We start from the raw sequence: 25,969 nt of genomic DNA, 5'->3' as shown, positions 1-25,969 counted from the left end.
TACCAGTATATCACGGTTGGTTACGTTTTGCCACGTTCTGCCCAGAAATGGCTCAGAAAAGATTTCATACAATGCTGAATTCAAGTTAAAAGTGATCGTTTACAAAAGTGAATGGAAATCGTGCTGCTGAACACAGTTTTGGTCCTCCACCAACTGAGAAAACAATCCGAGACTGCCTATGAGAAGAAACCCTACTGAAAACGCTACGGCAGAAAGCCATCAGAGGCAAGTCAGCGAAATGACCAGATTCAGAGAAGGAATTGAAGATATGGATTGAAGAGCAAAGGGCAACTGGGTGATTCGTCATCAGACACAGATGAGGAGAAGCTAATGGCTGAGAGTTTTGACAGTGATGAGGAGTTGTATGCATTTTATGATGAATAAAACTTGAGTTCAATAACTTTAATACATTTTTTTTTCAAATTTCGGGCCCCAAAATTAAGGTGCGTCTTATACATGGGGAAATACAGTAACTAAATTTACTTTTTGGAAGTGCTGTAAAGGCTGCATGATAAAGTTAGACAATCTGAACTTTTTGTCAGCAATTCATGGCTCTTGCGTCACGAAAATGCACCAGCTGACATGGCACTGTCTGTGAGGGAGTTTTCAGCCAGTAAACAAATAACTGTATTGGAACACACTCCCTACTCACCTGATCTGGCCCCCAATGACTTCTTTCTTTACCCAAAGATAAAGGAAATATTGAAAGGAAGACATTTTGATGATATTCAGGACATCAAGGGTAATACGACAACTCTGACGGCCATTCCAGAAAAAAAAGTTCCAAAATTGCTTTGAAGGGTGGTCTAGGCTCTGGCGTCGGTGCGTAGCTTCCCAAAGGAAGTACTTCGAAGGTGACCATAGTGATGTTCAGCAGTGAGGTATGTAGCACTTTTTCTAGGACGAGTTCGCAAACTTAATTGTCTGACCTCGTATGTGAACGAACTCAGTGATCAGTAAATGTGCTAGTATTACAAACCGACCAAAAATCATTCGCATCTTAACACTGTGCTTTCTAAGTAAAACTTAAGTAGCAAGATAAATTGCATACTCCAGTCTTCTTCCCCTTTATATCAAAGCCTAAATATTTCCTAAGAGGAAGCAGCTATATGAAGCAAAGAAGAATGGAATAACACTGCAATCAAAAGGACTCTGAGGTGAATCCATATTTCCTGAACACTTATTATGCTGAAAGCACAAGGCAGTTCAAAGATCTACAACAACAAAGGTTCAGACAGCCAACCAGTGAGTTGCTTATATGGTCTTAAACCATGGAATACCATCAGGAATACCAAAATATTTCTTTTAAATTTAGTTTTTGAGTTCCTTTTTTGAGCAGTCTGAACTATTTGTAAGAGCTGGTATCTCATGAAAGAGGAATGATCTGGTTTGGAGACCAACAGCATGGTTATCGCCTGAGAGCCCACGTCAGACCTACTGAATCAGAATAGACACTTTAACAAGATGAACAATGATTTATGTTCAATTCAGATTTGAGAAACACTGCTCAACATTCCACCTAGACAGCTCCACAGCTAAACCCCAAATCAAGTAATAAATGTTAATCATTAACATCATTAATATTTAACAATTTATTACATCACAATAAATTAACAAAATGGTCAGTATTGGCCAAGCCCAATTTCAATCAATAAATGAGAAGTGGTACAAATAAAGCTAAATTTAAATGAAATTGACAAACACCAATGCACACTATACAGGATACTTACTTAGAACTCACCAATAACAATAATACAACAAAATATTGATCTGTTTTCTTAAATAAAGCACAGCCTCTGCAACTAGTCCTTAGTCATTATGAATACCAACTAATCAAAAGAAACCATTTCCGTCTAAAACCTAGCATCAATGTCCATACCAAATTAAGTACTTAATAGATAATTAAATTTTCTTCAGAAGAACACAGTTTATAAATTGTAAAAGCTGCTTACCTCTCCTTCAGATTTAACACCAATCACTTTTCCATTTTGCACGATGATTTCTTCGATTGGTTTATTCAACATGTAGGTACCTCCATAAATAGCACTTAGCCTAGAAAATGTTTAAAATTACAACTCATAATTGTTTCAACTACTCAAGTCTTCTTTCTTAGATCTTAGTGAGTTACAGGCAATATATATTTGCTCAATTTCCTTCTAGAAGGCCTTAGTTTAAGTAATCAAAGCATCAATTATAAAACAAAACCATCACGTGATGTCTCATATTCAGTTAGGAATATCAAGTCCAAAGAAAACACTGACAAGTAATGGTATTAGTCAATACCAGTACTGAATAAATTACATGACATTATATGGGTCTAATCCTCCTGCATATAAACAAAACAACCAAAAAAACTATCAGGAGGCACTGGAGAGGGAGGAAAAGCAAGCAGAAAGTGGAGGGGACTTGCAAGGAAGCAACTAGATGAGAGCGCTACATAGTTTATCTGGATGGCTCTTGCCCTGCAGGAACATAGGGCAGTTCCTGTTTTGCTAGAACACAAGCAAAAAACCTGCACTCTTACTGACTTAAGGTGCCATAGGACAGAATTTGGGGCTATCAAAGGAGATAAAAATTGTGGGTGGAAAATCCTATAAAAGGGGGCGGGGCACCAAATCTCTAAAATCTCTTCAAATCCTTAACTAATTCCAGGAGTGCTTGTACATGAGGGCAACTCCAAGGAAGCCAGCAAAAAGCAACAGCTGAAAGGCAAAGACTCGAACAGAGATTACAGCTGTAGGTTTCAAGTTTGAAACTGTCCTAATATTGGAGCTCGGTACACACCTTGGGGTTTCCACTGAAACCCTAGGAGGACCACACCTTACTGTACCAAGACTAAGAATTCACCAAAGACAAAAGACCCCCTAAAAAAGTGTAAAAGCCTCCAAAACTTCAGTGAATGGCCAATAATTTACCTGCATACTCAAACAAAAACCAATAAATACTCTTCAGAGAAAAGAATCTAGCATCTCTACAATAAACCAATCAATATGTTCAGTATACAATAAAAAAACATGCAAAGAAACAAGAAAATGTTATCCAAAGTAAAGAGGATAAGCAACCAATAAAAAGAGATGCCCATATTACTCATGTTAAAAAATGCAGAACGTTGAAGGCCACTATTATTAATTTGCTCAGGGACAAACATCCTCGTTCAAGGATGTATGTTCAAGAATGTTATAAATATCTTTAGGAGAGTCTAACTGGGTTATACAGAATCTCACAAGAAAAATTTAAAAGTATTTAAAAATGGAAATTCTAGATCTCCAAAGTACAATATTAAAAAAATAATTAAAACTTACTGAATGGAGTTAACAGCCTACTGGAAATAATAGAAACAAGAGTCAGTGAACTTTGAAGACAAATGAAGAGGCATTATCCAATATGAAGCAGGGAGGGGGGAAAAAAAGGCGAAGAAAAGTTGAGCAGAGCCTCAGTGACCTATGGAATAATACCAGGCATCTAATATACAAGAATTGGTGTCCCAGAAGGAGAGAAGAGAATATGGGACAGAATACATGAAGAGGATAGTGATTTACAAATTCCCAACTTGACATAAAAAATTAAATTACACATCCAAGCAGTTCAGCAAATCCCAAACAAAACCACACGTAGGCAAATCCTGGTGAGACTGCCATAACCCAAAAACTTGAAGCAGCCAGAGGCAGAGGAGAGAACCACACACAATTACTGACAGCTAACCCACACAGATGCAAATTAGATTTTTAAAAAATTAACAGGGAAATACATCATGAGTAAGTGATGTTTGTCCCAGGAATGCAGTTAGTTTAATATCCAAAAACCAATCTATGTAATTCACCATAATAGTAGCATAACGAAAATCTGCATCGTTAAACTCAATGTCAACACCCCTTCAAAACAAAAGTCTCAGCAAACTATAAATAAAAAGGAATTTAACAAAACTATAAAAAACTGACAAAACATATTAGAAACATTCCCTTACAACTGGAAACAAAGCAAGGATGTCCGTTCTCACCATTGCCACTCATTCTTCTGGAGCCCTAGCCAGTGCATAACAGCAAGGGGAGGGGACGGGAAACAGAAAGGTTGTGAGAAGAAGCTAATGTCTATTCACAGATCAGATAACCGTGCACAAGGAAACTTCTAAGAAATCTATAAAACTAGTACAACTACTAATAAGCACAAAGTCACAGATATAAAGTCAGTATACTTAAGTTACTCGTATTCTTGTATATTAGTAGCACATAACTTTAAAACAAACTTTCATTAACAGCAGCATCAAATAACACAATACTTAAGAATAAATTTGAACAAAAGTGCTAGATTCTTACAGTGAAAGCCTACAAAAGGTTGCTGAGACAAAGAGAACTTAAACACAAGGAGAAAGCGAGCACATCCATGGATTGAAAAACAAGATAACTCTCCCCTAAACTGATCTATAGGTTTAATTCAATCCCAATAAAAATTCCAGCAAGCACTTTTTCTAGAATTGATAACTTGTTCTAAAATGTATGTGGAAACAGAACCTAGAACAGCCAAAACAATTTTGAAAAAGAAAAGAGGCAGGACTTACATTACCTGATTTTAAGACTTACTATAAAACTGTAATATTTAGGACAATGTGGTAATGGCACAGGAAAAATAAATAGATCACTGGAACAAAACAGACACATTTTCTGCAAACGCACAACAACTGAAAAAGGAAATCTTTTCAACAAACAGTGCTAGAACAACTAAATACCAGTACGGAAAAAATTAACTTGGAGCCCTACCTCACCCCACACAAACATTATTTCAAGATGAATCACAAGTTTAAACACTCGAAACTATAAAGCTTCTAGAAAAAGACATTGGAGATTATCTTTGTGCTCTTGAGGTAGGCAAAGCTTTCTCAGAACCTCAAAAGCACTAAACATACCCCCCAAAATCTTGATATATTATGAAAATTTAAAACTTCTGCCATGGGCTGGGAGAAAAGATTTGTAATGCATATATCTGACCAAAGACTGCCTCCAGGATACACCAAGTTCTCCTACTAACAAAAAGACAACCCAGGGCCGGCCGAGTGGCTCAGTTGGTTAAGAGCTCGCTCAAGAGTTTGAGCTCTGAGCAACAGCGGTTCCAGTCAGCCCGAGCTGAGCAGTCGCTGAGCTGCCAACAGGTGGCAGGATGGCTCAGCTAAAAAAAAAAGACAACCCAATCTTTAAAAAATGTGCAGAAGACATGAACAACCATACAGCACAAAATTATACAAACGGCTGGCAAGCTCATGAAAAGGTGATCAATATTAGTCCTCAAGAAATGCACATCAAAACCATACTGAGGGTCGGCCAAGTGGTGCATTGGTTAAGAACTGGCTTGGGACGCCAGAGGGCCCCGGTTTGGATCCCACATATGAAGGCCAGTGACACTGCCCTCTACAGCTAAGATGAACAACAGCTCAACCTGGAGCTGGGCTGCTGTGAGTCGCCGGCGGCAATGGGGTAGGCTGCAGCCCCTGCTGCAGTGGGTTGCCATGGGCTACCGTGTGTAGCCAGCAGCCAGTATGAGCGGGCGTCCAGAAGCCGGCGACTGATCTGCCTCACCCGGGAAGAGCGCAATGATGGCACCAACTTGGGCCAGTGAAGCAACGTCCTCCACTACTAGACTGAAGAACAAAACGACAGCAACTTGTCTGTTCCCCTCCCCCCAATTCCCCAGCGCTGTTCCCATCCCCCAATTCCCCAGTAAAACATCTTTAAAAAAAAAACCCAAAAACCCATACTGAGACATGTCACACCTACTTGGGTGGTTAAATTGAAAAGACCTACAACACAAAATGCTGACAAGGACATGGAACAGGTACAGCTCTCACACTGCTGAGTGCTGTAAAACGGGACAACCACTCTGGACAGTGGCAGTGTTTTGTGAAGTTAAACACATGCCTGCCAGCAGCCAACATACCCATTCCTGCACGTTTACCCTGAAGAAGTGACAGCCCATGTCCACAGACATGTACACAAGAGCCCACAGTAGCTTCATTCACAATACCACAGAACTGAAAACCACCCAGGTGTCCATCAAGAGAACAATGTGGTACATTCACGAAGTTCACATAATGGAATACTACTCAGTAATTTAAAAACCAATACCAGCATGTGCAGCAACATGGACGAATCGCAAAAATATTGTTAAGCAAAAGCGAGACATAGGAAAGTACCTACTGTACCATTCCCTCTATAAATACTTCAAAACAGGCGAAAGTAACCAATAGGGGTAGAAACCACAGCTGAAATTGGTGGTGGGGGGGGTGAAGAGGAGATACAAGGGAACTTTCTGGAGAAAAATGTTCCACTGTCTTGATTGTTGAGTTTTGGTTAGATTTATACATTTATCCAAACTTTTTTACTGTAGATCCATAGTTTCGTTGTAAGTAAATTTTGCTTCAATAAAAATAGAAAGCATCGGGCTGGCTGGGTGGCTCAGTTGGTTAGAGAGCGAGCTCTGAGCAACTGGGTCACAGGTTTGATTCCCACATGGGCCAGTGAGCTGTGCCTGAGCTGAGCTGCCGCTGAGCTGGTAAGAGCACGTGCTCATAACAACAAGGTTGCCAGTTTGGCTCTCACATGGGATGGTGGGCTGCCCCCACCCCGCAACTAGACTCAAAGTGGCAACTGGACTTGGAGCTGAGCTTGCGCCCTCCAAAACTAAGACTGAAGGACAACAACCTGACTTGGAGCTGATGGTTCCTAGAAAAACACAACGTTCCCCTTCCCCAATTCCCCAACACTGTTCCCTTCCCCAATTCCCCAATAAAATCTTAAAAAAAAAAAAAAAAAGCATCTCATTCCTCACAGAATATCCTGTCTCATTATTCACAACCCTATCTCCTACGCTTTCGTTGAAGATGAGGGTCAGTATCAGTGGGGTTTTAGCACCCAGGTTAAATGTGGGCTCTTACCTTGCAAATCCTTGTGGCAGTTCTCCAAGGCCATACAAAGGATACAGGTATGGGCTTTTGCCATATCTTGCCAAAGACTCACTGTAAAGTTTAATCCTATTAATGGTTTCACTACATGGTTGATCTAAATAACTGAAGAAGAGGAAATAAACATCAGAAAAGGGTTTTGGTTTCATTCTTGTGTTCAACTTAAAATCTTTTTCTGAAGTGATTTCAATTCAATACTTTAGTATTTACTTGACAGGTTCTAACATTAATTTGCAACTAGAACCTCTTTTTTCGTTGTGTAACATGGCTATATATTTATTTTGTTAGAATTTCCACATTGGAGAACTGGGAAATCCAGTTAGTGCTCGAAAAAATATATAAATCTTAAAACCGCACAAACTTACTCATCAGTTCTATAAAGCGCCAGGGCATGTCCAGTGAAATCTATAACATCTTGGCCCAAGTCAAATTTCTTATACACGTCTCGCATTGTCGTCTTCTTAGGATCAACACCCTCAAAAGTTCTAGCATCTTTTTCATCAAAGCTGGCAACATATACTAGGAATTTTCGGAAGCGACGTTTTTCAAACAGCCCCATTAAGCCTAAAAAAGAATTCAAAAAAGCACATACAACAGGACACTGAAGAAAAGAAAGTGTGAGGGGCAAGTTTAAAGATGCCATGTGATTATCTGAGATTCTAACTCAACGTGCAATTTAAGATATGGGGGTTTAGACAACAGTTTCTTCCTTTTCCTGTATGCTGAGGTACACGCGGGCATTTGATGGAAAAGAGGCTTTGCTACCAAGCACAATCTGACCTCAAAGAAATGTCCGTGTTGATTATGCTGCTAGTCACTTACTTTAATGAAGTCCCATATAGTTGGTTCACTGCTTTTTACACTGAAAAGCAGATGAGACAGACAACTAGCTATAAACTACCATGTAATAATCCCTCTCTCTGCTCTTTCTACTGGTCGGTATTTCTACTACTAGTATAGAGCTGGTAGAAAGAGAAGGCCAAAGGAAAAGGAAACTTCCTGGTTTTACTAACTCCTTCCCCTTTCCTAACCTATACAGCTACTTCAAAAACAACTACAGCTTTGAAAAAGGCACACACGCAAGTGTTTCTTTTATATCTGTTGACAATTCAACATGTTTATATTTTTAACATTATATCCCCCAAGACTGTAACTGAAACCAACAAAACTGAAAATTCAAATGATCACAAGGCTATTAATGACAGCTGACTGCATTTAACTTTTTAGAATTCATCCTTACAACCTAACTTTAAAAAAATGAACAGAATTCCCACACAGTCAATTAAGCATAAGGCTAAAAAGAAAGATTCTATTGCCACGTCAGCTAAGACACAAGTTCAGTTGTCAGGGGGAGGAGGAGGAAGGCAGTCAAAGAGGAACATGAGTCGCCACTGCAATGCACTGATAACCCAGGATCACACTCCAATGGACGCTGCCTGCTGGAACCTAAAGACCCACAACAGTTTATTGCAGAGTTACTGTGTAACTTTTGAAAAATCAGAATAAAAATCTACAGTGTTTTCCTAAATCCCCCTCTTCCCTCTCCTTTCATTTCCCTCCCCGCCCTCCTCCTCCGCGGACAGGGACACAGCCCTGCTGATGACTTGGGTTTCACAGCAGTGGAGAAGCCCCGGCTGCTTTCCCGCCCCTTTTACATCGCCAGGCATGGCACACCTTTCACTAGCTGTTCCGGCTCCAGAACTATTGTAGATACCACTGCAATTGCAGTTTAGAAATCCAGCGTTCATTCTGAAAGTCAGGATAGAGAGTTCAAATACTAGTTCCTACTGTACAATTTTCATAACAGCTACTTTCTACATGATGGTGCCTTCCCTGATCACCCTATTTAAAGCTGCTGTCCGCCAGCACTCCCTCCTCCTTTCATCTTTCTTCACAGCATTATTATGGCTTTGTGAAGTGTTTAGCACAAGGCGTAGCACACAGGAAACACTCAAAAAAAAAAAGGCTCTTATGAATTATTGTTATGAAAAGAGCATTACTAGAACCAGATCGGCTCGGACTCACCAGCAACAACCTACATGATTTGGGAGGGTCATTTACACTCTTGAAGCTTCGAAGGGTAGCGCTTTTTTAACATCCCGTTTGTTGGTGTACTCACCAGCCCAGAATGGCATCTGGCATGTAACAGACATTCATAACTATTTGTTGACTGGATGAGTGGATGGATGGACAAGGTAGGGGGTATTAAATTTAATCTCTAAGATTCATTTCCATGATAAAATCTTAACATTCTGAGAAAAATGAAATAAAAATACTTACTAGATGCCAGGGCTTCTGCTTCAGTGGAAGGAACCTTGTAGATTTTTCCTCCCTTATAGACAAAGCTCCCTTCAGTCACTTTGAAATCCAGGTAACGAGTGACTTCTGTGTAGAGCAGCATTTTAACCAGCTGACCTATGAAGGCCACACAATTCAAACTGTTAACTTATCTCTTACGACCCTCAAAAACTAGCAGAAATAAAAGTACACCTATTATTACTAATGGCTTCCCAATTTTTTCTTAGCATTGTCCAATAACTCCTAAAAAAAAAGTTTCCAAGGGCTGGCCGAGTGGCTCAGTTGGTAAAAACTCACTCAAGAGTTTGAGCTCTGAGCAACAGCAGTTTGATTCCCGGCCCGAGATGAGCTGCCACTGAGCTGCCAACAGGTGGCAGGATGGCTCAGCTAAAAAAAGAAAAAAAAAACCAAAAACAAAACAAAAAGGTCTCCAAAGCCATATTTTAAATGGGACAATCAGAATGCATACATACTGCTTAGCATATTTAGAAGTATTTTTTAATGTTAATAACTTCATCAACTTGCTTTTGTAAAAGCTACACAATTATTACAAGTATGAAGTTTAGAATTATAGTACTTTTGCAAATAGATATGGGTTTCTTTAAAGTTCCTATTATATTTTAAAGAGGCAATTCATAGGCAAAAATTTTCAGGAATTTGTGCTTTTCAGTTTCTAAGTCAATTTATATTAATTAAAATAAACACTAATTTCAGATAAAGAAAAAGCTAGGCATACAATTAAAAATATTACCTACTTATAAACCAAAGACATTTTGGTATATGAAAAATAGCAAACTTCTTTGAGAAACCAAATTATTTTAATGCTCATTTGAAAAGACAAACACACTAAGACAGTTAAAATGAAAGGTTTTTTTTGTTTTGTTTTGTTTTTTTTGAGAAGAAATAATGAGAACTTTATGCAGCCAGATATTAAAGTACATTGTACAATTATATCAATTAGTCCACAAATTAGTGGAAAACAGTAGAGGCCCATGTATAAGAATTTAATATATTTTAAAAGTTCAAATCAAAGTGGAAAAGAGATGGTATTGAGTAACAACTGATTAGCCATTTTGAAAAAATAAACTTTAATCTCTACTTCTCAAACAGGATAATGAAATAATTTATGTAATAAAATAGGTGCATTTATTTATACGGTGAAAAAATGAAGCTATCAAACCATTAGAAGCAAAAATTAGTATTTTTATAACTGTGAAGTAGAGAGAAAAAAAGGTAAGCATACCCTTCCAAATCAAAAACAGTAAAAGATCAATCTATATGATGACTACATGAAAATCAAAAGCTTTTGTACACACACACAAAAATACAACAGTAATATATAAGGCCAACCACAAACTGCAAAGATATTTTCAACATATTTTAAAAGGGTATTTAATAGCCTTTACAAAGAGCTCTTTCATGTCAATAAAGAAAAACACAAAATCTCAACAGAAAAATGTGCAAAGCACAAGCCTGGACAACTCACTAAAAAAACATGAAAGCCAGTAAACATCTAGAAATCATTTCATCTGCTAATAAATAGCTATATTTTAAAAGTCCATTATTTTGCCTTTTAGTATGACAAAATGACAAAAACTAAAATGAACAATATGTGGTCTTGGTAAAGCCACTGGGAGAGGGGTGGTCTCAGTCTACCGCTGATTAGCAATATAAAGGGAAAGCCGTAAGAAAGCACAGTCTTTATCCTCCATAAATGTGCTCTAAGGAGTATACAATGAGATTTATCCCACAAATATACTCTCTCTCACTCTCAAACAATCATAGTACATGGGTTGAAAGACATGTTAACTGGGGAGAAAAATTTTTTAAAAGACAGATACATAGATAGTCTGGCAGGTTATACACCAAAATATTAACCATAATTCTAGATGGTAAATTCTGGTTATGTAACTTTTATTTCCTTTCTGCTTATTTATGTTTTCTAATTTTAATTTTATTACTTACATAATAAATTTTTAAATAATTTACCTAAAAAGAATTGTTAACTAAATTTCCGAGACAATTCAAATTAGATCATTCTATTAAAATCAACTATAAACTCAAAAAAGGGGGAGAAGGGTGGCACATACTTTATTTCAGGGGATATAAATAGACTTATACCAACAATTTAGTTTGTCAATGTCATATCAGAAAAAGATACGAATCCCACAGCAATTTAAAGATACTTAGCTCCTCTAATTAAAAGTATGAGAAAAAATAAGAAAAAATAATTTTAAAAGCCTACAAACTAAAAAGAAACATTGTTTCTGAAGGCCTACTTTTCTAAGATAGTCACCAAAGCGACTGTTATAAATGCTTACAATTTTGGTATGTATTGTGCCACATCACATCATAATTTTGTTCTTCCAGAACCAATCACTAATAAGTCACCCCCATTTCCCTCCATTCTTCTTGCCTCTAGACACCTCTCATGGACCACATTACCCATCATACTGTAGCCATTCAACAAAATCCATTTCCGCCTACCTGGAGTAATACTTCGTCAAGAGTTAGTTTCTACTTTTAAATCAGATTCAATGTACTGTCACAAATATAAGTTAGAATTCTTTACCATTAGCCATAAGGAACTTGGGAATTAAGTCAACATTCCAGTCTCTTCCTCTCCCCATTGATGCTGGTGGTGCTCCTGGTAGTTTAAATCTTTTGTATAACTAAAACCAAAACAAAAAATACCCATGATGTAACAAAATTTAATCTTCATTAATGCTTCACAACTGTTTTTTGATGACATGGTTTTTGTATAATAACATACTATATGAGGTAAAGTATAACAAAGGCATTTCATTTTTAATCAGATAAAATTTTTAGCAAAGTTCCAATACATATCTAAATTAAATATATTACTAAACTACTGAATGCTAAAACAAATATTGCAGAGGTGGTGTTTGTTTTTTTCTAGCAGAAACGCAAGAATACAAAACGATTTGTTAACGACACACTAGTTCTGCAGACTAATTCCTTATTACTTGTAGAAATCATTTAAACCCATTATCTCCGAAATAAAAAGCTATAAAAAGGCTTAATTTTGCATCAATAGCTATGTAAGGAGTTCAAAGTACATTTTGGATTTTTCAAACCAGAAAAGACAATTAAAATTAGTTCCAGTTGAATTCTAATTTATATGAGATGAGTAGGAGCTCTAGATGAAAAGTTTCCAGTTTAAAATTTGAGAATATTCAAACTGACATAGTGCTATGGTGAAACAGAATAAGCAAAAAACCCCCAAGTCCTTGAGTATGTTCACATACACACACACACACACACACACACACACGCACACAAAAGACAGCTTGCTCATTTTATTGAAGATCAGCTAATTAATGTACTAGGAGTGGAAAGAATGGCGCCACCACATCGCTCCAGACTGCTTACAATGAAGAGTGCTGCGACCCTCATCTTACCAGGGTCACACACAGCACTGAGAACAGGGGGGCAACCAGGTGCTCTGTGCCTGCCTGTGGGATGCAATATGAAGGACCCAACAATACTTTCTTATAAACTAGCCTGGACTTTTCAAAAGGAAAAAAGAAAAAGTGGGGAGGCTTTGGTAGATTAAGAAAATGAGAAATAACCCAAAAGCAACATTTAAACTGGTTAAAAAAACAAAACAAAAAAACCTACTGCACAGCAATCTAACATTCTTGGTTGGGATCATTGGGAAATTCAAATAGGGTCTGGATACAGTTAATTTTCTTAAATGTGATTAATGGTATTATGATCATGTAGGAGGATGTTATTTTTAGCAGACGAATTCTAAAATATTTAGGTCAAGTATCATGATGTCTATTGCTTTCAATGGTTCAAAACCAATAACACAAAAAGACAGACATGAAGCAAATACAGCAAAATGTTAACTGCTAAATCCAGATGGAAGGTTTTTGATCCCCTAGTATTATTCTTTCAACTTTTCAGTATCCTGAATGTAGAGAAAAACATTTTGATATAAATATTAAGTTTATTTTATCAGTCATTATTTAAAATGGAATTGATAATAACTCATACCCACACATGTGGGGGATGAACAAACCTCACACAGAGAAATAACTATATTTAGCAAAACACTCTTTGGAAACGCTTCATGTGCCCGTGTTCTAAAAAAGCAGAAAACAGGGCAGTACAGCAACAGCTCAGCTCTGGAGTCATGTAACCTGGTGCACAACCCATTTCTGTGATTTCAACCCCATATAGACTATTCTGACAACTGAAAAATGGGGGTAAAAATCTCTCTGACTGGGAGAATAAATAAGACAACGTGGAAAGCACTGGGATTGTGCCTGGCACACATTAGGTCTTCATCAAGTCTATCCTATTAACTTTGAGAGCTAACTGCTCCAGGTGGCAACGAAAGGCACAATTTCCATTTCTACAAGCCTCAGACTAGGAGCTCCTGAAAAATTATAGTGCTACAGATCATCTATTTCATAATAAATTAAAAACACCTTTAAGGAGCAGAGATTCACAAGTAAAAGACCTAAAGTATAAAAGACATATTAATTTATTCTAATACTTACATCTTCCAGAGGTGTTATAGATGCACTTTCTCCTCCATAATATGGGTTTCTATCCATGTGAAGAACTTTCTTTCCATTCACTGACATTATACCTGACAGGATACATTCCTACAGGGAAAGCATAAGATGGAAAGTGCTACAGCATGTGTCAAAACAGATCCTTTTACTTTTTTTTTTTTTTTTTTTTAGCTGAGCCATCCTGCTACCTATTGGCAGCTTAGCGGCTGCTCAGCTCGGGCTGGCCTCGAACCGCTGTTGCTCAGAGCTCAAACTCTTGAGCGAGCTCTTAACCATCTGAGCCATTCGCCCGGCCCTCAGATCCTTTTACTTTTAAAAAAAAAAGCCTGTCATGAAACATTCTTTTACTAACACCCACGTATGTACAATATATGATGTACTTTAAGGACAAAGCCCTAAAGCAGGGATCAAAATGCAGTCTGTGGACTCCTGTGGGTCCTGGTCCCAACGGTAAAACTATTTTCATAATAACACAGAGACATGACTCACTATTTTTCACTATGTTGACATTAGCACCAATGGTGCAAGATCAATGTGAATAAAATAAATTATGGCAGTAGCTCTAAAGCGTACTAGACATATTCTGCACCACCAGATACTCACAGTTTAAAAAACAAGGCCAGTTTCACTTAAGGATGTCCCTGATGAAGCATTAAAAATTACCACTGTTTAACGAACACTTAAAGCCATTCTGGCTTAAGGAAAACCTTTTGTGTGACTCATTTAGAAGCTGAAATAGCTACTCTTTTCATAGACCAACATTTTTATTTGAAAGAACAACCAACCAACAAACTATGATTACTGAGACTTAGGTATTTGGCAGACAATTTTTCAAAAATGAACATCAAGGATATAACTAACATTATTTGTTATTAAAAAAAAAGTGTCAAAATTTGAAGTGAAAATTTGAATTCTGAAAAACTTATATCCACCACCAGCACACGTCAGATCTCCAATACTTAAAGGACTTTCAGACAATGCAGCGATGACATTAATATAAGTTTCTGATACTGTATGATGAAATGTGTCAACAATTCGGAAGATCTGCATTACTCAGTGAAGCAGTATTTTCCAAATGACCAATGAATGATGTTACAAAACCATGCTGGGGGGGGGGGTAAAACAGGAATTCAAACTGCAAGCTAGATTAAGGGATTTTCATGTAATAGAATAGGAAGCGTTCACTCATGTGGTTTCAGACTTCTTGTTACAATTTATCTTAAAAAAAAAAAGCTGCCACTTGTGTTTTGGTGTAAATCAAAGAAGAATATCCACAACAATCTGAACACCTCCCTTTTACCTAAACACGCCTCCCTTTTCCACCTACACATCTGTATGAGGCCTGACTTTCTTCATACACGTCAGCTAAGAAAATGTATCACAAAATACTTAACACCAGAACAGATGAGAATCCAGCTACCTTTTAAGCCAGACATTAAAGATATGTGCAGAAAACAATGGTATTCTTCTCATAAATGTATTTTGTTTGGAGAAGTATACTTCATAAAATGTTATACATGTTAACATTTAATGGGTTTATCATTGTTATCTTAAAGTGAATTAATAAATTTTAAAAATTCTCAGTGTTGATTTCTAGTACGAACGATAAATATTGATAGATGTAACCCTTGTAAACAAAACCTCTTTAAGGTCCTCAATGTTTTTTTTTTTTTAAGATTTTATTGGGGAATTGGGGGAGGGGAACAGTGCTGGGGAATCAGGGGAAGGAGAACAGACAAGTTGCTGTCCTGTTTGTTCTTCAGTCAAGTTGTGGAGGACGTCGCTTCACTGGCTCATGTTGGCATAACCACCGCGCTCTTCCCAGGTGAGGCAGTCATTTGCGGACCATTGGACAGTCGCTCATGGCGGCTCACAGAAGCTCACACCTGCTGCCGGCCATTCACGGCAGCCCAGCTTCAGGGCGAGCTGTTGTTCACCATCTTAGCTGTAGAAGGCACAGCGTTACTGGCCCTCATGTGGGATCCGAACCAGGGTCCTGCTGCTCAGAGCTGGCATCCCAAGCCAATTCTTAACCAACGTGCCCACTCGGCCGGCCCTAAGGTCCTCAATTTTTATGAGTGGAAAACTCATATTTGACCAGAATGTGAGAACTAGAGCCCTAAAGGAAGCATCAAGAATAACCACTAATACACTGACAATAATCAAGAGGACTATAAACGACCTCTCATGAAAAAGGTAAACAAAGCATGGATACCTGAGACATAACAAATCAGGAGAGCAGGGGGGAAATCAAGAAAGAAAACAATTAATGAGAAGTAACAGAGCTGGGATACATATTTACTCAAAACCATTATACTGGGGGTTTTGGTGATCAGAGCTTTGTTTTTTAAAAGGAAAAAAAGGGCCGGCCGAGTGGCTCAGTTGATTAAGAGCTTGCTTAAGAGTGCAAGCTCTGAGCAAGAGGGTGGCCAGTTAGATTCCCACAGGCAAGTGATGCTGCGCCCGATCTGAGCTGCCGCTGAGCTGCCAACAGGTGGCAGGATGGCTCAGCTGGTGAGAGCACGTGCTTCTAACAAGGTTGCCTGTTTGAGACAGTGGGCTATACCCACTCACAACTAAGACTGAACTTGGCATCTTGAGCTGAGCTGCCGCCCAGGTGGCTCAGGGGATAGAACGTGTGCTCTTAACAAGGCTGCCAATTTGACCCCCGCATGGGTGGTGGCTACGCCCACCCGCAACTAATTGAACACAGCACCTTAAGCTGAGCAGCGCGACTGGACTTAGAGCTGAGCTAGCTGCGCCCTCCACAACTAAGGCTGAAGGACAACAACTTGGCTGTTCCCCTCCCCTAATTCCCCAATAAAATCTTTGGGGGGGGGAAGGAAAAAGAAATTTCTCTGTCTTTATAAATCCTTAATGCTTCTCAAAATTATCCAAAAGACCCTAGGTAGCAGAGAAAAACATTCTCATCTCCCCCTTAGAAATCTGACTTTGAAGTTTTTATTTTAAAAATTCACACATTATTTCAAATTTTCCTCCAAAATGTATCTAGCTATTCATTTTAGTATTCTTAAGTGTTTTCAATTACTATAAGGCTCAAATTTTACTCCAGGATGGGGCATCACTTCTTATTTACACCAAGAAACAACATCGTGAGCACTCCACAGGCCGCTCTCATAAGAGCAAAGATTTGTTCTGCCTGTTTTTGAACTCAGAATCCATGGAATCATGCAATACGTACTTTTTTTTTTTTTTAAGATTTTATTGGGTAATTGGAGGGGAACAGAGCTTGGGAATCGGGAAGGGGAACAGACAAGTCGTTGTCCTCCTGTTCTTCAGTCTAGTTGTGGAGGACGTTGCTTCACTGGCCCATGTTGGTACCATCATTGCGCTCTTCCCAGCAGAAGGAGTTGCTCGCCGGCCACTGGACGGCCAATCATGATGGCTCACAGCAGCTCACACTGGCTGCCAGCCACACACCATAGCTCACGGCAGCCCACTGCAGCCTACGCCGTCACCGGCGACTCACAGCAGCCCAGTTCTAGGTCGAGCTGTTGTTCCCCATCTTAGCTATAGAGGGCACAGCATCACTGGCCCTCATGTGGGATCTGAACCGGGGCCCTGCTGCTCACAGCCGGCGTCCCAAGCCAGCTCCCAACCAACACGTCACTCGGCCAGTCCAATACATACTTTTTGCATATACCTTTTATTCAACATTATATTTACAAGGTTCATCCATGGTTTGTGTGTAGTTGAAATTTCCTTATAATTAATCACTGCTACAGAACAGAGGCTCCACAGTCCACCAGCCAAGTCCAGCCTGCAGGCTTTTTGTAAATTAGATTTTACTGGTAAACACCCATGCCCCATTCATTTATACACTGTCTGTGGCTGTTTTCACTGTACCACAGCACGACTGTAGTTATGACTGTAGTTGAGACTATATGGTCCACAAAATCTAGAATATTTACTCTCTGGACCTTTACAGAATGTTCACCTAACCCTGCAAGCAGTAGACCTCAAAGTATGGTTTCCAAGTTGGCATCACCTGTGAACTTGTTAGAAATCTAAAGCAGATTCTCAAACTTCAGTTTGCATCCAATCACCTGGAGGACTGTTTAAACAGATGGTGGAGTCCCATCCCAAAGCGTTTGGAGTCAGCAGTTCTGGGCATGGGGCCTGCGAATTTGCATTTCTCACCAGTTCCCAGGTGATGCTAATGCTGCTGGTCCAGGACCGATTTCAAGAACCACTGCAGTGTGAAAGCAGTGCTGCCCAAACTTTATTAAGCATTAAGAATCACCTGGAATCACATAAAAACACAGGTGTTTATTCAGTGTATCTTGGATGAAGCCTAACCTTCTGCATTTCTAGTAAGTTCTCAGGCGTTGCAGAAACAGTTGGTCCATGGACCACACTGCATAACAAAGCTGTAGAGGTGCCTGTTGAACGAATAGACCACACAGATAAACCACAATTTATCCATTCTCCTACTGGTGGACATCTGGACAGTTGCCAGTTTTTGAGTATTACAAATAATGCTCTATAAACATTCTCAGCATGTCTTTTATGTACTCATTTGTGGGATATATATCAACAAATATGTTCAACTTCAGTACATACTGTCAAATAGCTTTCCAAAATGGCGGTACCCATTACACTTTTGTCAGCAAAGTTCCTGTTGTTTCAAATCCTTTTAATTTTAGCCATTCTAATTAGGATGTGGTTAATTTGCATTTCCTGACTATTGAGGTAGAGCACTTGTTTGTAGTTGACTAGTAATTACAGTATCTTCTTTTGACAAGTGCCTATTCAAATTATTTGCCCATTTTTAAGATGGGCTTTCTGTCCTTTTCTGATGCTATGTAAAAGTTCTCTATATATTCTGGATACATAAACGTCCTTTATTGGTTACTTGTGTGTGTGTGTGTGTGTGTGTGTGTGTGTGTGTGTGTTCTTCCATTCTGTAGCTTGCCTTCTCTCATTTTCTCAACAATGTCTTAATAAACATCTGAAGGTATAACTACAAAACCAACCCTGATGCCATCAAAAGCAATTCACTTCATCAAAAAAAAAAAATCTAAAGAAGCACTAACATATGGTTCATTCTATGAAAGTAGGATAACATTTACTATCTCAAAAATAGATTGTGACACAGACAGATAGTCACATTTCCAGGTGACAAAAGTAGATTTCAGGGTTCAACTTTTGGAAGCAAAATTACAGCTAGAAACTTTGAGTGTTGCATAGCTTCTATATATAACTTTTCACACTCCATTGCAAATAAGCGCGACCCACTCGCTGGACCTCTAAACCACTTTAAGGCTGAAGCCTAACAAAGAGCCCAATCATTTCAAACTTCAGCTGAGTCCAAGGAGCTGACACTAACTACCTTTAAAGGCATCACTTGGAGCGAAAATGACAAAAGCTAAATTAAAAATCCACAGGCCCACTAATTCTTCTAAACCCCTCTATAAAAGATTGCTTTTACATTGCCAAAAGAGTAAAAAAATACGTAGTACCTAAACATAGTACTTTAGATTTGGCTTTAAAACATGAGATCAAATGTCATTGATAAAAAGTATTCACTGATAAATTTATTAATCATACCTGTACATGGGTGTATGTTAATAATCCTAAAATTTTAATATCTTCCAAAATTAACAACTCAAAATTAAAACTACTACCACTACTACCTATCTGGTGAATACAGACTAACAAGCAAAGCATATTAAAGTCAGAAAAAATACTCTAATTAGCTTTTTTTTTTTTTTTGCACCAGATCTGGTCCATTCATCATGTCAAGAATACTGATAACTTTCACCAGGAAACTTATATATGAATATTAACCAACATATTAGTTTTAAATCTAACAGATGAGAGTATTCCACATTAATTCCAAAGTCACATACAAATGACCTGAGCAGGATACGAACAGTCACATCCAAAATAATTAAAACTATAAAACCATCTTGAGAACCTGCATTCTTTATAATGGCATTTGCCTCCCCCTCCCTCACACTTCACATTTTCCTACATAGAAAGAAGCAACCAGATAAAACCATTTAAAGTTTAGCAGCAGCAAAGCTCTAATATGTGTAGGCATGTGGGATGGGGGAAGAGCAGTATCAGTGATGCTGAAGTTCACTTCCTTCCAGCACCCTATATTTCACACTAGATCTACAATAATCAAAAGAGTAAATCATTTGGACAGCTCCTAAACACGTTAGGAAAACTATCTCTTATGTACAGAAGTAGCCTGAATAGTGGTCAATAGTATCCTTGTATCCTGGAAGTTAATTGGCCACCTCCCTTCCTACTTAGAGAGCAACTTAGGCGTGGAAGAGAATAGAGCCAGTGTACGTAATATTCTGCTCTATCTTCCAAGTGACCAAACTAAACACCCATTAAAACTCTAAATTCTCTGCATTTTAAAATTCTGAGATGAAAAGTAAATGCACGCAAAAATGTGACTAGGAAGACAAAGTGCCTAATAACTAATATTAAAGAAAAGTGCCTTTTGAAACGAAACCTACTTATTTAGAAATATGAAAAAAATGTATTAACTAGAAAAATTTAAGTTAATCTCAATGGAATATGTCTTACAACAGCATCATAAAAATGATCATTAGTTTTCAGCAGAATAAGTGTTTCTTTAAATGTCTGTTCCTCTGATGCATCTCAATAAAAGCCGTCAAAAGATAACTTCTTGAAATTTGGCTCTAATTTTATCTTTCCTGCTCAAAATCGTCCCCCACTGCCTGGAGGATAAATTTCAAATTTCTTAGCTGAGTATTTTCAACGTTTTTGGTGATGTGCCTTCTTCCCAACCCCATTTCCTAGTTTGTCTCTTTTATACACTTTCTGTTTCAGGAAAAATAAACTCCCTATTCCATATATATCTAATCTATATCTGTATATCCTCTCAATATCGATTTACACTGCTCTCTGCCTAGAAAATCATTTTCTCTCCTGTTCAAAGGTTACCAATTATTCTTTCAAAGCCAGCTTACATATCTCCTTTCTTTATGAAGGTTTTCCTGATTCCCATCTGAATTTCCACATGTGAATCTCTCATGGAGCTTAGCACTTTCTCATATTTACTCTAATATTATAGTTACCCTGATACATGAGAAGAAGCTACCTGTGGATAGTTGTTTACATTTTTATTGCCCATAATCTATCAAAACCATCACAGGTAGTTTAAATCATTGAAACTGGGGAAGCCACTGCTCCAGGAAAGTCTTTAATCAGGAACCATGAGACGGGAAATAGAGGTACAGATACCTCATTTTACTGTGCTTCGCAGATGTTGCCTTTTTCACTAATGAAGGCAAAAACACCCTCCACCAGCACTATCTCAGAGTTTTGCCTGTACTGCCAATTATCATGTGTGTGAGTCAAAACACGTACCAAATGTCTCATTACTCCCTATATATGCTAACATGTCTGATTTTATTTCTATGCTTTTGGGCCAGTATGCTTAAGGCCGGTTAAAAATACAGACCACCTACAAGATAGCTATAGCTATACCTTCCAAAAGTAAGACATTTGCACATATGGGCCCAAGATCACTACTGCAATAGATAGAAATCCTTTGTCTACCTACAGAAGTCTACAGCAATGCAAGAATTTTCAAGGAGCAAATCTAAGAAGCAATTTAAATTACAGCTTGAGATATTTGAAAGTAAAAAAAAACAACATTTGAAACCACAAAATTTTAATAAAGAGAAAAAGGGAAAGTATGTCTGCAATGTACAATTTTTTAAACATACAATGGTGAGTGTAATCTGGTTAAATATCACTGAAGCACATGTTCCTATTCATAACTGCTTACTAGAATTACTATGCAGAACAAATACCCTTGGGAAGCACAAATAGCTGTGGGGCTAATTACTCTTATTTTATATACTATTTCTGAAGAGATTCATAAATTTATTGCCAAGCTCAAAGTCAATCAGAAGTAGCCAACTAAGTGGTCAGAGGCCATCTATCTAAACAAGCTGAGATCAAAGAAAAGCAAAAATCGCCAGCCTTACAGCAAAGTAAGTAAAGGGAAAAATGAAAAGTAGACCTAAGAATTCACAAAGCCAGGGGCCTGAGACCTACTGAATCAGGAGGGCCAAGTTCCTGACTAAGTCTCAGTAGCTTCACTGTGTTCCAGCATCATACAGTAATTTATCTTCATGATGGAAATATTAGCTATCAAGTAAATTAACTATGTTCCTTACTTTGTTAAAGAAGCTGTGTTATCCTCTGCAAAGGCTTTTATCTAAAACTTGTTGGTTCTTTAAAGGGATAACCCTCGGGACCAGCCAAGTGGCACACTGGTTAAGAGCTGGCTTGGGACGCCAGCTCTGAGCAGCAGGTTCCTGATTCGGATCCCACATGAGGGCCAGTGATGCTGTGCCCTCTACAGCTAGGATGGTGAACAACAGCCGACCTGGAGCTGGGCTGCCGTGAGTTGCCGGCGACGGCTTAGGCTGCAGCCCCTGCTGCAGTGGGCTGCCATGAGCTACCGTGTATGCCTGGCAGCCAGTGTGAGCTGCCAAGAGCCACCGTGAGTGGCCATCCAGAGGCCGGCGACCGATCTGCCTCACCCCGGGAGAGCGCAATGATCACAATACCAACATGGACCAATGAAACGACGTCCTCCACAACTAGACTGAAGAACAAAAGGACAGCAACTTGTCTGTTCCCCTCCCCCAATTTAAAAATAAATAAAATAAAATAAAGGGATAACCCTCAATTCCTTAGAAAATTCAACTACTATACAAAATATTCCCTTTCTCCTAGACAGAATGAAAATTTTGCTCTAATTCATAGCAAATCATTGTATGCTTTCTTTATTAGCGTTAACTATTGATATTTGTGAATTAATATGACCTTATTTTAAATGTAAAAACCAATACAAACAATGACAACACTAGGCAACAGAAAAACTCCAATACTTTCTTATACTTTATTTTAAAAGTAATAAGTTAATTGCACTAAAAGTACTTGAAACGCTGGTGTCATGTAATATGTGGTACCCATAACTGACAGCATACAAAGGGTGCCAAAAAAATGTATACACATTCTAAGAAAGGAAAAAAATATTAAAATTGTAATACTCAATATATACCAATAACAAAAAATGAATACAAGTCACATTTGACTTCTGCAATTATAAAAGGTGCTCAAAGTGGTTACTATCAGCATCGAGACACTTCTGATTACGGCGAACTACTGCGTGAGCAACGCTGACCAAAGTGTCCATTTGTATAAATTTTTTGGCACCCCAGTATGTCTGTTTTTAGGCTCTTAAACCTCAGGCATTAAATACTTATAAACCAAAAATTAAGCATGTTAAACGGTATGTTCACTCTATAAACACTCAGTTATTTGTATTTGAGTTTTTAACTTGGGTGGTCTAGTCATTTAACTTTTAAGTAGTCAAAGTCCTTGTATCAATAAAAATGAGGATAGAAGACTTATCAAAATCATCCTATCACCACCACTCCTAGCAATGACAGTAATAATGTGATTGCTCTGAATTGATATCATTCTCAACATCTCATAAAACAATATAGAAAGGTTCATAGGGATGAAAGTTATAGCTATAAAATGACAGAAGAAATTGGTCTGATTTCTAGTGAGGTATGCATCTACCACTCGTCAAACAGGTCACAATCCAAATGAAATAAAGTGCATTATCTTAACTTAGTTGTTATACAATAAGACTGAATCTTAATGCAAAATGATGCTTCTGAACTCACACAGCAATGAATCTGATGAATCTGCACTCATTTGTTCACGTTCAACTCACCATAATCAATAGCAAATCTGAAAAACCAGCAATAACCGTAGAAAAACAGAACTGGCTCTTACTATATGCTGCCAATGGGGAAAATCTGCCACAAACTACTAAACTCAGTTCAAAATCCCAATCCTGATTTTCAGGCACTTTAAAAATTAAAGAACCAACCATGCAGTGGGTAAGCCTATTCATTTGGACATCCAGCAGTCTTCCAACTCACCACCAAAAATGAAATTCATTCGAATACCTCACATTCAAAATGACTAAACAACTTTCTAGATAAGTAATCTCATCTATTTGCTGCTATTTCCTAGCCAGTCACGAGTCTATTTCTGCACTGGTCAAACATAAAAGAAGCATTCAGAAATGAGTATTCCCCAACCATCTCCAAACATCACTATAAATAGAAAAATGACAGGCCAGGAAAGGGCCATTCTAGTTCCTAACAACCTCTTCTTAAAAAATCAGCCAAATAAAAATTCACAGGTTTTCTCTCATCTGGAGAAATCTAAAATACTTAATTTGGGGTGTTAACTGAAAAAAATATTTATTTGATCCTGATAACAATGTATTTCAATAAATCTGAAGTGATGGTTTGACTGTGTGGTCAGATTATACAGGATACACAAGACACAAATCAGTGTTCATCTGATTAAGATAAAGTAGCTCAAAATCAGAATTTCAAATTAAAAATAAATAATGAAAATGGTCCTCTTCAAATGGAGTTCTTCTGTAAGACGAATAGTCTTCATTTTCTTAACAACACAAAGAGAAATACAAGATACAACACACTTGCCTGCACTATTTGTAGAACACTATTATCTAAAGGTCTCTAAGCAGACAGGCACCCAGGAAAATAAATTTACCATGGTATTAGTAACACCTGGCATCCACTTTACATTGTATTCTTTATGCTGTTACTATTTATCTTTTAACACCCTGAAGAGAGCAAAGTGGTAGAGAACTTGGCCTCTCTAGCAATCCATCACCAATCATTTCTTAGGGGAAAGCATTGAGAAGAGACAATGGAGGTGGGGAACAGACCAAACAAAAGGAAAAGATGGTAAAGGTCAGGTGAGAAAGCATTTGATGTCAGACAAGTTTTGAGAAAAGTCATTTCCAGTTCTACAGATGCTCAGTAAGTGGGGCGGAAGGGTAGTTAAAAATAATGGATAATGCTTCTCATATGGGCATAGGAAAACAAATGTTCTCCGAGAATCTAAGTTAACTGAACTTTAACAATTACAAAACAGTGATTATCCAATGACTTGTCACAAACCTTTTCCCTAGCTTTGGCAGCCAAAGACTGGCTAGCAGTTGTGGCTGCAGGCTAAGTAGGAAATGAAAAGCAACTGAGAGTGGCTTCGACCCTCCCCCACTCTGCCTGGTGCTTTTCCGTTTCCACTCGGGAGAGGCCATCAACCCATAAGGGAGGTGGAGGAGCACCAATACCCCAGTCCGGGCTTTTTGGGTCTGTTCTGTAGCACAGCGAAACTCTCCTTTTCCATTTACTTTTATTTCGTCGTTACTGTTCATCAAGTCACCTACCTGACTGGGTTTTGCATTTCCTGGTCTTTTCTTTCAGTTAGAGACGACCCACTCGGCTCTGAGCGGCCGCAGGCCCAGACGCCTGGGAACCAGCCCCTCGCACCCAGCCCAACGCCCTTTCCCAACTCCGCTCCAAAACAGCCGAAAAAGACAACAAAACACTATCCACAAGGAGGCCCTCTAAAGCGCAGGCCGGGGCTCGGCGCGGACCCGAGGAAGGGGCGTGCGAGCCGGCCCCCGGCCCCCCGCCCTCCCCCGCGCCGGGCGTGCACGCCCTCCCCGGTTCCTCCGCAGCTGCACAGAACTCAGCGCTTACCGTCAGGCCGGTGCCCAGCACGATCACGTCGTACTCCTCATTCATGGCGGGGCAGGCGCGGACGGAAGCCCAGAGAAAGGAGAAAGCGCAGGGTTCTTGGGACCAGGGAGTTATATGGTCACCCTGACAACGCGGAGGGGTGCGCTCAGGCCAGTCTCGGGGCCCGAGGGGAAGGGGAAGTCAGGAGGAGAGGTAAAACGGAGCTGGACAGCAGAGAGGCCGGCCGCCACCTCAGACGGGAAGAGAAGAGCGGGGCGGAGAAGGGAGGGCGGACGGAAAGGGGAGAGGCAGGCGGAAGGCGACCCGGGGCTCCGTGGCTGGGCAGGGCTAAGAGGAGGCGCTCGGAGGGCCGTCCATCACGCCCTTTCCGCACTTTGATTGGCCACCTCTCCGCTGTCGCCCAACCTTCTTTCTCTCCCAGTTCCCGCGAGAAGAGGGCGGGACGACCCTATCGGAGGTTCCGGTTCCCCGCCCGATTCGCGGCAACCGTGGTGAGGGGTGGAGGGGGCTCCGCGCCGGTCTTTAAGGGCTGGGGAGGAAGCGTGTCC

The 25,969-nt window shown here is 39.1% G+C and overlaps 1 protein-coding gene across 1 annotated transcript in view; it reads right to left on the bottom strand.

Moving 5' to 3' along the window:
• GDI2 (GDP dissociation inhibitor 2) overlaps positions 1-25,725 on the bottom strand; it is a 29,198-nt gene extending 3,473 nt beyond the window's left edge. The window contains exons 1-7 of the mRNA XM_019644552.1: positions 25,422-25,725; positions 13,780-13,887; positions 11,820-11,919; positions 9,230-9,364; positions 7,315-7,513; positions 6,923-7,054; positions 1,953-2,052 (exon numbers count right to left, since the gene is read on the bottom strand). Of these exons, the coding sequence (XP_019500097.1) occupies positions 1,953-2,052; positions 6,923-7,054; positions 7,315-7,513; positions 9,230-9,364; positions 11,820-11,919; positions 13,780-13,887; positions 25,422-25,466 (819 nt within the window). The 5' untranslated portion in view covers positions 25,467-25,725. The remainder of the gene's footprint in view (positions 1-1,952; positions 2,053-6,922; positions 7,055-7,314; positions 7,514-9,229; positions 9,365-11,819; positions 11,920-13,779; positions 13,888-25,421) is intronic.
• Positions 25,726-25,969: the final 244 nt, after the last annotated feature.

Source organism: Hipposideros armiger, unplaced genomic scaffold, assembly GCF_001890085.2.
Source record: "Hipposideros armiger isolate ML-2016 unplaced genomic scaffold, ASM189008v1 scaffold_88, whole genome shotgun sequence".
In the NCBI taxonomy this organism is placed as follows: domain Eukaryota; kingdom Metazoa; phylum Chordata; class Mammalia; order Chiroptera; family Hipposideridae; genus Hipposideros; species Hipposideros armiger.
This window is presented reverse-complemented; position numbering and strand designations above follow the sequence as displayed.